Raw genomic sequence first — 15,496 nt, forward strand, 5'->3', positions numbered from 1 at the left:
CTATCCACTGAGCCAAACCGGTTTTGGCATGTTTGGCTTATTTCATCAGAAGCAGTTAATGTTCTAGTTGGTGTTCCAAGTCCCTAGTTAACTTTGGTTCCTCTATTACAGTTGAGACTCTTAAGAGAGGGATGTGTTTTCACTGAATTTTCATGAATGTGAGCTATGTGACATCCACTCTGTTGGCATTTCATGCAAATTATCATGTGAGGGTATGACTTATTCCCAACTTAAAGATGGGAATGAGGTTTCATCAATTTAAGTAACTTGACCACATTTTCATGCATAGTAAATGGAAGAACCAGGATATCCTCACCCACGGATATGTTTTTATTGATTTTGAGAGAGAGAAAGAGAGAAAGAGGTGAGAGAGAAACATTAATGGGTTGCCTTCTGTATACACCCTGACTGGAGATCAAACCCACAACATTTTTGGTGTATGGGATGACGTTTCCACCAACTGAGGCACCTGGCCAGGGCAAGAACCAAATTTTTTTAGAAACCTGCCCCCAAAGGCCATGAGATACACATCCAGTGAAATTCCATTGCACCATAATAAGAATATTCATTTCCACACTAACCGGTTTGGCTCAGTGGATAGAGTGTCGGCCTGAAGACTGAAGGGTCCCAGGTTCTATTCTGGTCAAGGGCATGCACCTTGGTTGAGGGCACATCTCTAGTAGGGAGTGTGCAGGAGGCAGCTGATCAATGTCTATCTCTCATTGATGTTTCTAACTCTCTATACCTCTCCCTTCCTCTCTCTGTAAAAAAAAAAAATCAAAATATATTTATTTTTTAAAAAGAATATTCATTTCCAGAAATTGAATGTGGGTGCCATTTATTTATTTATTTATTTATTTATTTATTTTTTTAGAGAGAGAGAAAGGAAGGGGGAGAGGAAGAGAGAGACATTGATTTGTTGTTCCACTTATTTATGCACTCATGGGTTGATTCCCTGACCAGGGAATCAAACACTCAACCTTGGCGATAACGGGACAACGCTCTAACCAACTGAGCCACCCAGCCAGGGCTACCTGGGAACTTCTCAAAATCCAAATTCTTGGGTCCCACCAAGATCTTCTCAGTCAGGTTCTGGGTATATGACCCAAGAATGTGTGTTAACTCATCTTCTGGGTGATGATTGCAGGACACCTGAAAACACAGATCACTGGGCCCTACACCCAGCGTTTCTGGAGTTTTCCACTTCCAGCCGGTTGTCCAACGGTGGTGATGCAGGTGGTCCTGGGACCACACGGTGACAGCCACGACTCCAGACCGTGTGGTCCAGGGAGTCACATCACGGAGTGGAGTGAGGAATGAGACGGGGGCCACGGTCCAGGGTTTGGTTCTCCAGGGTGACGTCCTCCCATGTCTCCTGCAGGTTGGTGTCTTGCTCTGCCACGGCCGAGCAGTGGGCTGATCTCCCCACCTCCCTCGAGACGAACCATTCCCTCACGTGCTTGAACCTCACGGCCAATGAGTTCCAGGACGAGGGCGCCAAGCTGCTGTACATGATTTTGCGACACCCCAAGTGCACCCTGCAGAGGCTTTCGTGAGTGTCTCCTCTTTTCCCACGGGGCATCTTCATTTTTTTTTTAGATCGGAGACCACATAGAGAAGAGCGATGGTAACACCCATATTTGCTGGGCAACCTACTGAGGTAGACACTTGGTTCCCATTTTGGGTCTCGTGCATCTCTTCTCTCTCACTCCTGTCTCTTTGTCACTGTGATCACGTATGTGATCGGCAAGAGAGGGTGGGGGATGAACAAGTGCCAGGGTTCTTGTCCCAGCGTTACAAAGGGTTCAGCAATCTGGAGAAAGGAGCTGATGTGTAGATTCAGTAAGGAGTCCAGGGACGAGATAGTTTTAAAAGGCATTGGGGCCCTGACCGGTGTGGCTCAGTGGATAGAGCGTCGGCCTGCGGGCTCAAGGGTCCCAGGTTCGATTCCGGTCAAGGGCATGTACCTTGGTTGCGGGCACATCCCCAGTGGGGGGTGTGCAGGAGGCAGCTGATTGATGTTTCTCTCTCCTCGATATTTCTAACTCTCTGTCCCTCTCCCTTTCCTCTCTGTAAAAAAATCAATAAAATATATTTTTAAAAATTTAAAATAAAAGGTAAAGTTTCAAAGGGTAGGGCTTACAGAAGCAGTGTCAGACTGGGGAATAGCCTACAGCTGTTCCGGTGTTTGGCCAACAGGAGGCAATAACATGCAGATTAAGATGCCCTGAGCTGTCTGGCAGCAAGCAATCCCATTCAGGTTTGGGGGAGATGCTTTTTAGCCGTCCCAGATGACTCCGCCCTGCTGACAACAAGGAGAGCTCTCGGCCAAGAAGGTTGGGCTTCGGGAACGTTCTCACCATCTGACCGTGGGTATGTGTGGTGCTTCCCCCTCCCACAGGCTGGAAAACTGTCACCTTACAGCCGCCTATTGCAAGGAGCTGGCCTCCACTTTGATGGTCAACCAGAGGCTGACACACCTGTGTTTGGCCAAGAACGACCTTGGGGACCACGGGGTGAGACTTCTGTGCGAGGGCTTGAGCTACACGGAATGTCAGCTACAGACCCTGGTGTAAGTCCCCGCTGGCTGTGTGTGTGTGTGTGTGTGTGTGTGTTGTGTGTGTGTGTGTGTGTTGTGTGTGTGTGTGTGTGTGTGTTGTGTGTGTGTGTGTGTGTGTGTGTGTGTGTGTGTGCCCTCCATGCCTAAGATACCACTTTCCTAATAACTGGATTTAGGGAATACAGTTGGCCACTTCCCCTAGTACCATGGTCGGCAAACTGTGGCTCTCGAGCCACATGCAGCTCTTTGGCCCCTTGAGTGTGGCTCTTCCACAGAATACCACGGCCTGGGCGAGTCTATTTTGAAGAAGTGGCGTTAGAAGAAGTTTAAGTGTAAAAAATTTGGCTCTCCAAAGAAATTTCAATCATTGTACTGTTGATATTTGGCTCTGTTGACTCCTGAGTTTGCCGACCACTGGGCTAGTAGAAGGTGGCAGACCACGGTAGGATTGGAATTCTTTGCCCCGTGGCTATAGTAGAAGTCATACAGGCCAGCTGTCCTGATTTCCCAGGGCGTCTGTAACAAATGACCCCAAACTAAGTAGCTTAAAGCAACACAAATCGAAAGAACAAAACAGAGTGGAGACAGACACCTGGATACAGAGAACAGTTGGACAGCTGTCAGAGGGGAGGGGGCTGGGGGCTGAATGAGAAGGGCGAAGGGATTGAGCGAAGAAGGAAAAAAAGACTCATGGACACAGACAACAGTTTGGTGGGTGCTAGAGGGGAGGTGGGGGAGGTAGAAGAGGGTAAAGGGGGGATAAGTGATGATGGAAGGAGACTCAACTTGGGGGGGTGAACACACAATACAATGTACAGATGATGTGTTGTAGAATTGATGTCCAGCCCTAGCTGGTTTGGCTCAGTGGATAGAGCGTCGGCCTGCGGACTGAAGGGTCCCAGGTTTGATTCCGGTCAAGGGCACATGCCCAGGTGTGGGCTCCATCCCCAGTAGGGTGTGTGCAGGAGGCAGCCGATCCATGATTCTCTCTCATCATCAATGTTTCTCTCTCTCTCTCTCTCTCTCTCTCTCTCTCTCTCTCTCTCTCTCTCTCTCCCCTCCTCCCTCTCTCTCTTCCTCTCTGAAATCAATAAAAATATTTTTTAAATAAGTATTTTTTTTATTGGTTGCCTCCCGCACATGCCCCGACCTGGGCCAGGGATTGAATCTGCAGCCATGGCTTGAGCTTGTCGATCATGGTTTGGTTGTGTCACACCCGTGAGGACTAACAGTTTTGTGTTGTTTTTTCCTTCCTTCCTGCGCTCGATCTCCAGGCTGTTCCACTGCAGCATAACCAGCGACGGCTGCATCACCCTCTCCGCGCTTCTCCAAGAAAACTCGAGGCTCACGCACTTGGACCTGGGGCTGAACCACATCGGATTCACGGGGGTGAAGTTTCTGTGTGAGGCTCTGAGGAAACCCCTGTGTCACCTCAGACGTCTCTGGTCAGTTCACGGCTTTTGTACTTGAATCTGCATCTGCAATGAAATATCCGTGTGGCAATCTCCCCCCCCCCTCCCCACCCCCTGCTCTATTGATGACAATATTGAGATATGTAGGCATGTTATTGTGCCATGTGCTCATAATAAAAAGGATTGGAGGATGGTAAAGGCTGGGGTGGGGGCAGGGGGGCTAGAAGAGGTCGATGGGGGGAAAAGAGGGGCTTGTGTAATACTTTCAACAACAAGGATGTTTTTTTTAATATATTTTATTGATTTTTTACAGAGAGGAAAGGAGAGGGAGAGAGAGTTAGAAACATCGATGAGAGAGAAATATCAATCAGCTGCCTCCTGCACAACCCTTACTGGGGATGTGCCCTCAACCAAGGTACATGCCCTTGACCGGAATCGAACCTGGGTCCTTTCAGGCCGACGCTCTATCCACTGAGCCAAACCCGTTAGGGCGAGGATATTTTTTAATCAATTATGTATTTTAAAAGGCCTCTAGAATAGCCCTGGCTGGGTAGCTCAGTTGGTTAGAGCATCGTGTTCCGTATGCCAATGTTGTAGTTTCAATCAAGAATCAACGCATGAATGCATGAATAAGTAGAACAACAAATCTCTCAGTCTCTCTCTCTCTCTCTCTCTCTCTCTCTCTCTCTCTCTCTCTCTCCCCCCTCCCTCTTCCTTTCCCTCTCCCTCCCCCCTTTCCTTTCTCCCTCTGGAATCAATAAGTTCAAGTATCGAATCTAACCCTTGTTGAAATCATGCTACCCCCCCCCCTTCCAGATATCTAGATCTGTTCTCTACCCCCACCCACCCACACACATACTGGTAACATGTGGGTTGTGGTAGAGTTTTCAAATCAGTCTGAATCCTGCCTTCTTTGTCCCCTACAGTTTTCCAGCCAACCATAAGACTGCCATCTAAGGTGTAACTTTCCTCACCCTTCTGACCAACACCCTCCGTGCTTCCCCATCTCCTTCCGAGTAAAATCCTAGGTTTACCAAGACCTCAGGGCCTTCTTCGAGCTGGCCCCCTCTTATCTGGGACCCCCCCCCCCCGCTACAGTCCTCCCTGGCTTACCTGTGGCATCACCTACAGCCCTTCCTGGCTCACTCAACGCGACTGCCTTGATGTTACTTTACATGCTAACAAGCAGATGCAACCTCAGGACCTTTGCACAAGCTATTGCTCTGCCTGGAGGGCTTCTCCTCCAGCTCTCTGTACGGCTCATTCTCTTTAACCCTTCAGGTCTTCCTCGGCCATGGCAGTGAGCACCCCCAGCTTCTCCCTTCACCCCTTATGCTTCATAACCCTCTTTTATGTTGGACTTGTAGTATATGGCACACTAGATTCATTGCTCTGTTCCCTATTGCCAAACTCGGAGGGAGGAGACTCGTGTGGGTCACTGTTGGATCCCCAGCACCCAACAGTGTGCCTGGCATATGGGACGGTATCAATAAGCACTGGTTGAATGAATGAATGAGTGAGTGAATGAATGAATGGATTTTTGTGTTTCGCCTACAGGTTATGGGGGTGTGCGATTACCCCTTTTAGTTGTATAGACCTCTCGTCGGCCCTTAGCAGCAACCAACACCTCGTCAGTCTGGACCTGGGCCAGAATTCCTTGGAGTACAGCGGGATAAAGATGCTGGGAGATGTCCTGAAACTTCAGAGTTGCCCTCTCCAGAAACTCAGGTATGACCCTCCTATGCCCCAGTGTTTGCGCCATGATTGTAGATTTTAAGGGAGCACCAATGACAGGATTCCTTGTAGGCACGTATGTCGCTAACATTCCGTTTTAATCCGTTGATGTTCGGTCACCAGATAATTTGTCTGTGGATTCCTTCTCTTGATTAGACCCATGAACCCGGAGGTCACGGTTCGATTCCCGGTCAGGGGACATGCCCGGGGTTCCGGGCTCGATAGTTACCATAGTTACCAAGGGGTGAATCTTAGAAATGGGGCCGCTGTCAATCATCAGAGGTTAAATAAAGCATGGTTAGCCCTGGGTGGTGTTGCTCAGTGGTTATAGCATCACTGAAGGGTCTCAGGTTTGATTCCCAGTTAAGGGTATGTGCCTGGGATGCAGGTTCGATCCCTGGCCCAGGTCGGGGCATGTGCGGGAGGCAACCAATCAATGTGTCTCTCTCATATTGATGTTTCTCTTTCCCTCTCTCTCTCTTTCTCTCTCTTCCTCTCTGTCTCTTTCTCTGTCTCTCTCTGTCCCCCTCCCTCCCTTCCTCTCTCCCTAAATAAAAATCAATGGAGCCCTAGCCGGTTTGGCTCAGTGGATAGAGCATTGGCCTGCCAACTGTAAGGTCCAAGGTTCTATTCCGGTCAAGGACACATGCCCGGGTTGCGGGCTTGATCCCCAGTGGGGGACTTGTAGGAGGCAGCCGAACCATGATTCTCTCTCATCGTGGGTATTTCTATCTCTCTCTCCCTCTTCCTTCCTCTCTGAAATCAATAAAAATATATTTTTTAAAAATCAATGGAAGCCGAAACCGGTTTGGCTCAGTGGATAGAGCGTCAGCCTGCGGACTGAAGGGTCCCGGGTTCGATTCCGGTCAAGGGCATGTACCTTGGTTGCGGGCACATCCCCAGTAGGGGGTGTGCAAGAGGCAGCTGATCGATGTTTCTAACTCTCTATCCCTCTCTCTTCCTCTCTGTAAAAAAATCAATAAAAATGGGGGAGACAGTAGCAGGGAATTATTAGTTTCATTTTGGACCCATTAAAATTGGTACCGTTTTGTGACAAAAAAAAAAATCAATAAAATATATTTTTTAAAAAATCAATGGAAAAATAATACCCTTAGGTAAGGATTAATAACAAAAAAAAAGCATGGAGCATGGTCATTAGATAGCATCATGTAGCCTAACGGGGATAAAAAGCTGATCTGGCTGACTTGGCTTGAGTCTGTCTGTCTCATCCTGGGTCCACCTACATAGCAGAAGTTGACAGAGTGAGGTATGGATCCACCCACGTAGCAGAAGTTGACAGAGTGAGGTATGGATCCACCTACACAACAGAAGTTGGCAGAGTGAGGTATGGATCCACTTACACAGCAGAAGTTGGCAGAGTGAGGTATGGATCCACTTACACAGCAGAAGTCGGCAGGGTGAGGTATGGATCCATTTACACAGCAGAAGTCGGCAGAGTGAGGTATGGATCCACCTACACAGCAGAAGTGGGCAGAGTGAGGTATGGAGCGGGCAGGTGTTAGAGCCATGTCACAGGCACATGCGTCAATTCCATCTCCCACACCAAGGAGGACGTGAAAATCACCCAAGAGCCTCCGAGCACCCAAAGCTCGCCAGTGGCTTTATGCCGTCAGGAGGGTCGCCTGATGCCATGTGTTCCCTATCAAGTCGATATGGAACTCTACGTGGCAGCATAAAGGCGGTCCCTTCACTGAAAATCCCTAACGCATGAGACGTGCGGGTGCTTGGGGGGTCTGGAATGAGTCTCCTTGAAACCACAAGAAACCTTCGATTCCCCCCCCCGCCCAGGTTGAAGATGGATCATTCTGACGCCCAAATCCAGAAGCTGCTGGCAGAAATCAAAGAGGGCAACCCAAAACTGACCATTGAGAGGGACAACGAGGAACCCAAAAATAACAGGCCTTCTTCTGCGTACTTCATTTTCTGAATCCCCCCCTCGCCCCCTGTGTCATTCCTTGTCCCGTGGTCCCCACGGATCTTCAAGGCGAGGGTGAGCTTACTGTGTGCCCACTCAGCGACAGGAGCTGCTGGACCCGATGGGCCGTGGTTGCACCCTCCCCCTTACACAAGACACGCCCGTGTCACTTAATCCTATTATGATGAGCTGCCCCAGTCACGAATTTATCAAGAGAAATAAAGGTGAAAGCACTTGTGGAGGAGGTTGTATTCACTGACTGAGTCAGACCAGACACAGAGGTCCACCCAGGAGCCATCTGAGACACAGAGGTCCACCCAGGAGCCAGCTGAAGAAAGAGGGAGCCCGGCCAGTGGCTCAGTGGATTGAGCGTCCTCCCATGCACCAAGAGGTCACTGGTTCGAATCCCAGTCAGGGCACATGCCCGGGTGGGTGGTGAGCTCCATCCCCAGTAGAGGGGTGTGCAGGGGGCAGCCAATCGATGTTTCTCTCTAATCAGTGTTTCTATCCTCCTCTCCATTTCTCTATCTAAAAATCAATGAAAACATTTGGGGGGGAAAAAAGGGTGGAAGTATGATGTTGTGGTGAGGAAGTTGTAAGAGCCTCAATGTGCAAGACATCAGTGACTAGCCCTAGCCGGTTTGGCTCAGTGGATAGAGCATTGTCTAGTGAACTGATGGGTTGCTGGTTCAATTCTTTTCTGTCCCAAGCAGAGGGAGTTCTCTTTTTTTTTTTAACTTTATTGTTGAGAGTCTTACAGGTGCCCTCCATTTCCCCCCGCCCCCATTGCTCCTCTTCACCCAGTTCCCACCCAGCCTTTCATCACCCTATTGTCTGTGTCTATGAGCAATGCATATAGGCATACTAGAGGCCTGTTGCATGAAGAGATTCATGCAATAGGCCTTCCTTCCCTTGGCTTCCAGCACCGGTTTTCCTGTGGCACCCGGGACCCAGGCCTTCGCTCTGCCCGGAGTCTGCCTTCTTCGTCTTTGCTGCAGACTCCGGAGTCTGCAGTCTTCGTTTTCACTGCAGCTGGAGTGCCGCTCCTGTAGATCCCTTCGCAGGCCCCCCCCCCCCGCCCTCCCTCTCATAGCAGGTGACCTGCCCCACCCAGCCACCCCATGCCTGGAGCAGCTGGGCGGCCACCATCTTTGTCCTAATTTGCATATTCCTTCCTGATTGGCTGGTGGGCGTAGTGGAGTGATGGTCAATTTGCATGTTTCTCTTTTATTAGTGTAGATAAGTTCTTTGGTTAATCAACAGAAAGCCAAGTGCACTTGACCTTAAAGGCTGAGAAGCAATCAGAAAGCCAAATAGACACTGACTCAACGGCTCCTTGACGGAGCACCAAGAAGACACACACACATATACACACATACACACACACACACACACACACACACACACCAAGTCCCCTCCCTGCTCTCATGACCTCTTTGATACAGCCATGTCTTAAGGTTCTGATGGTGGCAAACCCTGGGGATGGCCAGCTGGTCGACCCCCGTCCTGACCACTCTGTGACTTCGGGGCCTGTGGGAGGGGCGGGAGCGGCCTGTGGACAGCCGGGACCCAGCGCAGCGGGAATTTCTTCCGGCTGTGCCAGTCTTCTACCAGGATGCCCGCCAGGAGTATGAGAATTGCAGCCCCGAGGCATATCCGGACCAGGTTCCCCCTGGTGTAGTCCTGATGGGCGAGGCCTGGGGAATGAAGAGAATCGGGCGCCCCATCGTGGGCTTCTCATAGCAGTACTCCCTCACCTGAGGTCCTGTTACTCTCTGCTCACTGGGATGCCAACCTCCGTCCTGGAGGGCCCCTCCCCCTCCCCCAGGGTCAGATAAGCCCAGTTCCCTGAGTATAACCTCTTTCATATCAGGCCTCGGATGCAACCCGCCCCCTACACAGATACTCCCTAATTGTTTGGCTGATTGTGGGAGAAAAAGCTACTCTAAGGGGTGGAGGTGGAATGGATCTTACTCTGATCCTCTAGAAGACCTCAGCCTTCCCCAGTCTGAGCTCCATATACCATTCCTTCCCCTCCCCTTCACACGGGGTGTATCGGGCCCCAAGATCCCAGAGCTATCGCTTCCGTATAGGGAAAGCAGTGAGCTATAGATAAAGACAAGAGTGGGGAGAAGGAAGGTCCAGGGAGGAGGACTCCTTACCCATTGTAGAGTCTGGCCCCCCTGAAAAGATGGTGGTGTCCCTAGAAGGCTCTGGGATAAAAAATAAAGAACTGTCAAATATCAGAGGGAAGGTGGGAGTAGGTGGGTGGGAGTGGGTGGTTGGGTGGACAGGAAGAGATTAGCCAAAGAACTTGGATGCATACATAACCCATGGACACAGGCAGTGGGGTGGTGAGAGCCTGGGGCAGAGTCGGGGGTGGGCTGGAGGGGGTAGATGGGGGAAAGGAGCATATGTAATACTTTCAACAATAAAGACTTTTAAAAATCAGAAAAAAAGAGACACAGGTGAGGAGAAGGAAGGTCCAGAGAGAATCCCTTACTCACCAGTTGTAGAGCCTGGCCCCCCTGAAAAGGTGGTGGTGTCCTTAGAAGGCTCTGAAATAAAAAAATAATAAAATTTTAAAAAGGAAGAACATAGAAGCGTGGAACAGACTGTCGAATCTCAGAGAGAAGGTGGGTGGAAGAAGGTAACCAAAGACCTTGTGTGCATATATGCACCACCCATGGACAGAGTAGACGGTAGTGCGTTGATGGCCTGGGGTGGGGCCAGGTGTGGGCTAGAAGGGGATCAATGGGGGGGGGAGGGGGAGACATCTGTAATACTTTCAACAATAAAGTTTTGTGGGGTTTTTTAAGGGAAGGGTAAAGGGATGGGCCATCTCCTCTACCCCGTCGATGTGAAAGTTAAACTAGTAATGGCCCTGGCCGGGTAGCTCACTTGGTTAGAGCATCGCCCTGATACCCCAAGATTGTGGGTGTGGTCCCCAGTCAGGGCACAAGCAAGAATCGACCAAGGGCCCTGACCGGTGTGGCTCAGTGGATAGAGCGTTGGCCTGCGGACCGAAGGGTCCCAGGTTTGATTCCGGTCAAGGGCATGTACCTTGGTTGCGGGCACATCCCCAGTAGGGGGTGTGCAGGAGGCAGCTGATGGATGTTTCTCTCTCATCGATGTTTCTAACTCCCTCTCCCTCTCCCTTCCTCTCTGTGAAAAATCAATAAAATATGTTTAAAAATAAATAAATAGCCCTGGCCAGTTTGGCTCAGTGGACAGAGCATCGGCCTGCAGACTGAAGGGTCCTGGGTTTGATTCTGGTCAAGGGCACATGCCCTGGTTGCAGGAGGCAGCCGATCAATGATTCTCTCTCATCATTGATGTTTCTCTCTCTCCCCCTCCCTTCCTCTCTGAAATCAATAAAAAAAAATTTAATAAATAAACAAATAATAAAAAGAATTGACCAATGGCCCTGGCTGGTGTGGCTCAGCTGGTCGGAGCGTCGTCCCCTGCACCAGGAAGTAGGTTTGATTCCCAGTCAGGGCACGTGCCTTAAGTTGTGGGTTGGATCCCTGGTCAGGGCACCTATAGGAGGGCAACCGATCAGTGTTTCTCTCTCTCCCTCCCTCCTTCCCTTCCGGTAAAAATCAACAGACATGTCCTCAGATGAGGATGAAAAACAGGGGATCCACGTGCCTTGGACCCCAGACACCGGGGCGAACCCTCAGGACTTACGTGTTGTAGAGGAAGGTGCTTCTGTGGGTGCCTGGCTGGGTGTCCCGGAGATCCCTGAGAAATCAGAAAAAGGGGGAATTCTGCGGCCTGTCCGCTGTGTTTTTCTGCCACCCACGATTCTCTCTCCTCATTGACGTTTCTCTCTCTCCCTCTCCCTTCCTCTCTGAAGTCGATAAAAGTATATTTTAGACCTAACGGACTCCTGGGAGAGAAGACACTCGGGCGTTGGCATAAAGTCCACCCTTTGCACCTCTAGGTCCGCCCCCCCCCCCCCCCCGCCGGGAGCTGGCATCAGGGTCCGCGGAGACAGAGGCGGGAAGGCCTGGCCTGCACCCCCTCACCCGTGACCACGAGCTCCAGGGGGTCGCTGGGGGCGGACCACAGGTACGGGGAGCTGCTGGAGAAGCTGTAGCACCGGTAGGTCCCGCTGTGGGCGGCCGTCACCGTGATGATGGGGAAGTCGGCCCGGTACCACCGCTCAGCGCCCTTGGAGTGCCCGGCGTCCCCCTTCTTGTACAGGGCGTACTGGTCAAAGCCGTATCTGCTCCGGCACTGCAGAGTCACGTCCCCTCCGGGGGACACCGCCGGGCCGGGCTGGGCCGAGAGCGTGGGCTTGTCATAAATCCCTGCGAACAAGAGGACTCTGGTAGCAAAGACAGCAGCCGCTGCCCGCGGCGTGGCTCGTTGGCTGAGCATCGTCCCCTGCAGAGAGGTCACCGGTTCGATTCCCAGTCAGGGCACACGCCCGCCCTGTCAGCTTGGTCGCCAGTAGGGGGCGAGCAGGAGGCAGCCCGTCGGGGTTTCTCTCTCTCTCCCTTTCCCTTCCTTTCTCTGAAATCGATAAAAACGTATGTGTGTTTTTTCTTTTTTAATGTACAAAGTTAGACATCATAGCCCTGGCCAGTTTGGCTCAGGGGATAGAGTCAGCCCTCAGACTGAGGGTCCCGGGTTTGAGTCCCGACAAGGGCACGTACCTCAGTTGTAGGCTGGATCCCCGGGCCCTGCCTGGTCGGGGCGCATGCGAGAGGCAACCAATCAATGTCTCTCTCTCTCTCATCTCTCTCTCTCTCTCTTTCTCTCTCTCTCTCTCTCTCTCTCTCTCTAAAAATCAATGGGAAAAGATCCTTGGGTGAGGATTAACCAAAAACAAATTTGAATTGAATGCATTGGGGTGACACCGGTTATTGGGGTGACACCGGTTATTGGGGTGACACCGGTTAATGAATTATGCAGGTATCAGGTGCACAGTTCCACACAACACATCACCTGCACACTGCATGTGGAGTGTTCACCACCCCAAGTCATGTCTCCTTCCATCACCATGTATCCCCCATGCCCTCCTCCACCTCCCTTTCCCCCCCCCGCCCCCGGCAATCACCCCACTGTGGTCCCTGTCCATGCATTTTTCTCTCTCTTTTTTGCTCAAGCCCTTCACACACACACACACACACACACACACACACTCACACCAGCCGGCAGCCTGCTCTCTCGCTAGCGTGTGAGTCTGTCTCTATTTTGCTTGTTAGTTCATTTTGTTCATTAGAGTCCACGTATGAGTGAGATCATCTGGCACTTGTCTCTCTCTGACTGGTTTAGTTCACTGATTTTTTTTTTTTAAGATTCTTTTTTTTTTTAATATATTTTACTGATTTTTTTACAGAGAGGAAGGGAGAGGGAGAGAGAGTTAGAAACATCGATGAGAGAGAAACATCGATCAGCTGCCTCCTGCACACCCCCTACTGGGGATGTGCCTGCAACCAAGGTACATGCCCTTGACGGGAATCTAACCTGGGACCCTTCAGTCTGCAGGCCGACGCTCTAGCCACTGAGCCAAACCGGTTAGGGCATGATTTTTTTAAAATCCTCACTGGAGAGAGAGAGAGAGAGAGAGAGAGAGAGAGACATCAATGTGAGAGAGAGAGAAACATCTATCGGTTGCCTTCCGTACCTGCCCCAAGTGGGGATTGAACCCGAAATCTAGGTATGTGCTCAACCAATGAGGCCACATCAGGTGAGCTTCACTAATTTTTTTTACTATTATTATTTCAGAGGAAGGGTAATGGAGAGAGAGAGAGAGAGAGAAACATCAATGGTGAGAGAGAATCATGGATCGGCTGCCTCCTTCATGCCCCACACTGCGGATCGAGACCACAACCTGGGCCTGTGCCCTTGACCAGGAATCGAACCGTGACCTCCTGGTTCATAAGTCCACGCTCAACCACGGAGCCACACGGGCCGAGCTTCACACCGGCCTTTGTAAGCAGCTATTGCCCTAACATGTCATTTACCTGGATGGCTGCATTAGGGGGGCCACCTCCCCAACATTTAGCGCGCAAGCCCAGGGCGTCCCTGCCCCACCCTCGTCCCAGCCCCTGGAGACCCTGCGTTTACCATAACCATCTCCCCCCATCGCACCCCCTTCGAGCCCAGGACTGAGCGCCATCAGCCCTGAGGCCGCACCTCGAGCCACAGCCCGCCCGCCCCGTCCTGTCCGTCCGTCCGTCCGTCCGTCCGTCCGGTTACCGGTGGCCACCAGCTTCAGCTGCTCGCTGGGCGGGGACCAGCGGCTGCCGTTCTGGTAGGAGCAGCGGTACAGCCCGGTCGCGCTCTGCTTCATGGCCGGGATGTAGAGGGTGTCCTTGTCCTCATACTTGCCGGACCTCAGCTTCTCCAGGCGGTACAAGTGCACGCCGGGCGGGCCCTGGCAATGGAGCGTCACCGGCTTGTCCAGGGGCACCAGGGGGCTGGGCAGGGCCTGGAGGGTGGGCCTGGGCAGTGGCTCTGGGAGGGAAGCAAGCAGAGGGCCGTGGGGGTCAGCCGGGCCCCGGGCCCTCCCGCCCTGCCCGCTCCCCTCGCCGCCGGCTGGGCCCCGAGGAGGGGTCCCCACTCACCGTCCTGAGCCTGTATCACCTGCAGCAGACACAGCCCTGGGGACAGAAGGGAAGGACCCAGGGCTAGGGCGTCCGGGACCCACACTTCCTGTGGGCGGGACGCCGGGAGGCATTCTGGGCCTCCGGTCGGCGGTTTTGGAAGACACACAGGCCCCTAACGGAAGTGAGGGAAGCTAACGTGACGGGCCTCTATATTCCCTGTGGAGGCAGCGGCCATCCGTCCAGTGACAGGACGTAGAGTAATGGTTGGCAGCGGCCGGGGGAGGGGAGGTTGAGGGTGAGTGTTACGGACAGCATTTCCCCTTTTGGTTGTTGTTAATCCTCACCGGTGATATTTTTCCCATTGCTTTTTATTTTTTTTATATATATATTTTTTTATTGCAGAGAGGAAGGGAGAGGGAGAGAGAAATATCCATGATGAGAGAGAAACATCTATCGGCTGCCTCCTACACGCCCCCCACTGGGGATCGAGCCCACAACCCAGGCATGTGCCCTTGACCAGGAATCGAACCAGGATCTCCTGGTTCATGGGTTGATGCTCTACCACTGAGCCACACCATCAGGCTCCATTGCTTTTTAGGGAGAATAGAAGGGAGGGAGGAAAAGCGGGGGGGAGGGGAGATAGAGAAACATCAATGTGAGAAAGACACATCGATTGGTTGCCTCCCACACACATCCAGACCGGGGCTGGGGATCGAACCTGCAACCCAAGTATGTGAGGATTTTTTTAAAAAAGATGTTGTAGTGGGCCCTAACTGATTTGGCTCAGTGGATAGAGCGTCAGCCTGTGGACTGAAGGGTCCTGGGTTCGATTCCAGTCAAGGGCACATGCCTGGGTTGTAGGCTCCATCCCCAGTAGGGGGCGTGCAGGAGGCAGCCGATCCATGATTCTCTCTCATCATGGATGTTTCTATCTCTCTCTCCCCCTCCCTTCCTCTCTGAAATCAATAAAAACATTTTTTAATTAATTAATTAAATAGATAAAAGATGTTGTAGTGGGAGAAAGTTTGAGCCGACACCAAGCATGTTTTCTTCATGTCCTGCCCGGGCCGTGAAGAGACTGGGAAAACTCAGAGAGGTCACCCCCGGGGTCCCTCCCACCCAACGCGGGGCCCTCACCGCTGGCCTCTTGCTCTGAAATCCATCGCGCGTGCCACGTTCAAACAGCTATCTGCCTGGTACCCCCCTGCCCGCCCCTCAGCGTCTCCCAGGTCCACCCTCCGGACTCACCGAGACAGAAGAGGGCAGACCGGGCAGACGGAGATGGGGACAT

The 15,496-nt window shown here is 51.8% G+C and overlaps 2 protein-coding genes across 2 annotated transcripts in view; one reads left to right on the forward strand and one right to left on the reverse strand.

The window, feature by feature from the left end:
- The window catches only part of NLRP2 (NLR family pyrin domain containing 2), a 34,784-nt gene extending 27,130 nt beyond the window's left edge, over positions 1-7,654 (forward strand). The window contains exons 9-13 of the mRNA XM_054710074.1: positions 1,382-1,552; positions 2,402-2,572; positions 3,835-4,005; positions 5,530-5,700; positions 7,516-7,654. Coding sequence (XP_054566049.1) covers positions 1,382-1,552; positions 2,402-2,572; positions 3,835-4,005; positions 5,530-5,700; positions 7,516-7,654 — 823 coding nt within the window. The remainder of the gene's footprint in view (positions 1-1,381; positions 1,553-2,401; positions 2,573-3,834; positions 4,006-5,529; positions 5,701-7,515) is intronic.
- Positions 7,655-9,094: 1,440 nt separating this feature from the next.
- On the reverse strand, positions 9,095-15,496 carry GP6 (glycoprotein VI platelet). The gene is made up of 8 exons (XM_054710792.1): positions 15,454-15,496; positions 14,224-14,259; positions 13,856-14,113; positions 11,674-11,958; positions 11,333-11,386; positions 10,150-10,200; positions 9,805-9,855; positions 9,095-9,339 (listed from the first exon to the last, which is right to left on the reverse strand). The coding sequence occupies exons 1-8, from the start codon at positions 15,494-15,496 to the stop codon at positions 9,095-9,097; spliced, it is 1,023 nt and encodes a 340-aa protein (XP_054566767.1).

Source organism: Eptesicus fuscus, chromosome 21, assembly GCF_027574615.1.
Source record: "Eptesicus fuscus isolate TK198812 chromosome 21, DD_ASM_mEF_20220401, whole genome shotgun sequence".
Classification (NCBI taxonomy): Eukaryota; Metazoa; Chordata; class Mammalia; order Chiroptera; family Vespertilionidae; genus Eptesicus; species Eptesicus fuscus.

Excerpts from the sequence above, each read along its gene's own strand:
- GP6 (XM_054710792.1), bottom strand. The coding sequence starts at position 15,496 with ATGTCCCCATCTCCGTCTGCCCGGTCTGCCCTCTTCTGTCTCG. Across the intron at positions 11,387-11,673 it reads CCTGGAGCTCGTGGTCACGG|GGATCTCCGGGACACCCAGC; the intron begins GTGAGGGGGTGC and ends CTGATTTCTCAG. Across the intron at positions 9,340-9,804 it reads GGGGCCAGACTCTACAATGG|GCCTCGCCCATCAGGACTAC; the intron begins GTAAGGAGTCCT and ends TTCATTCCCCAG.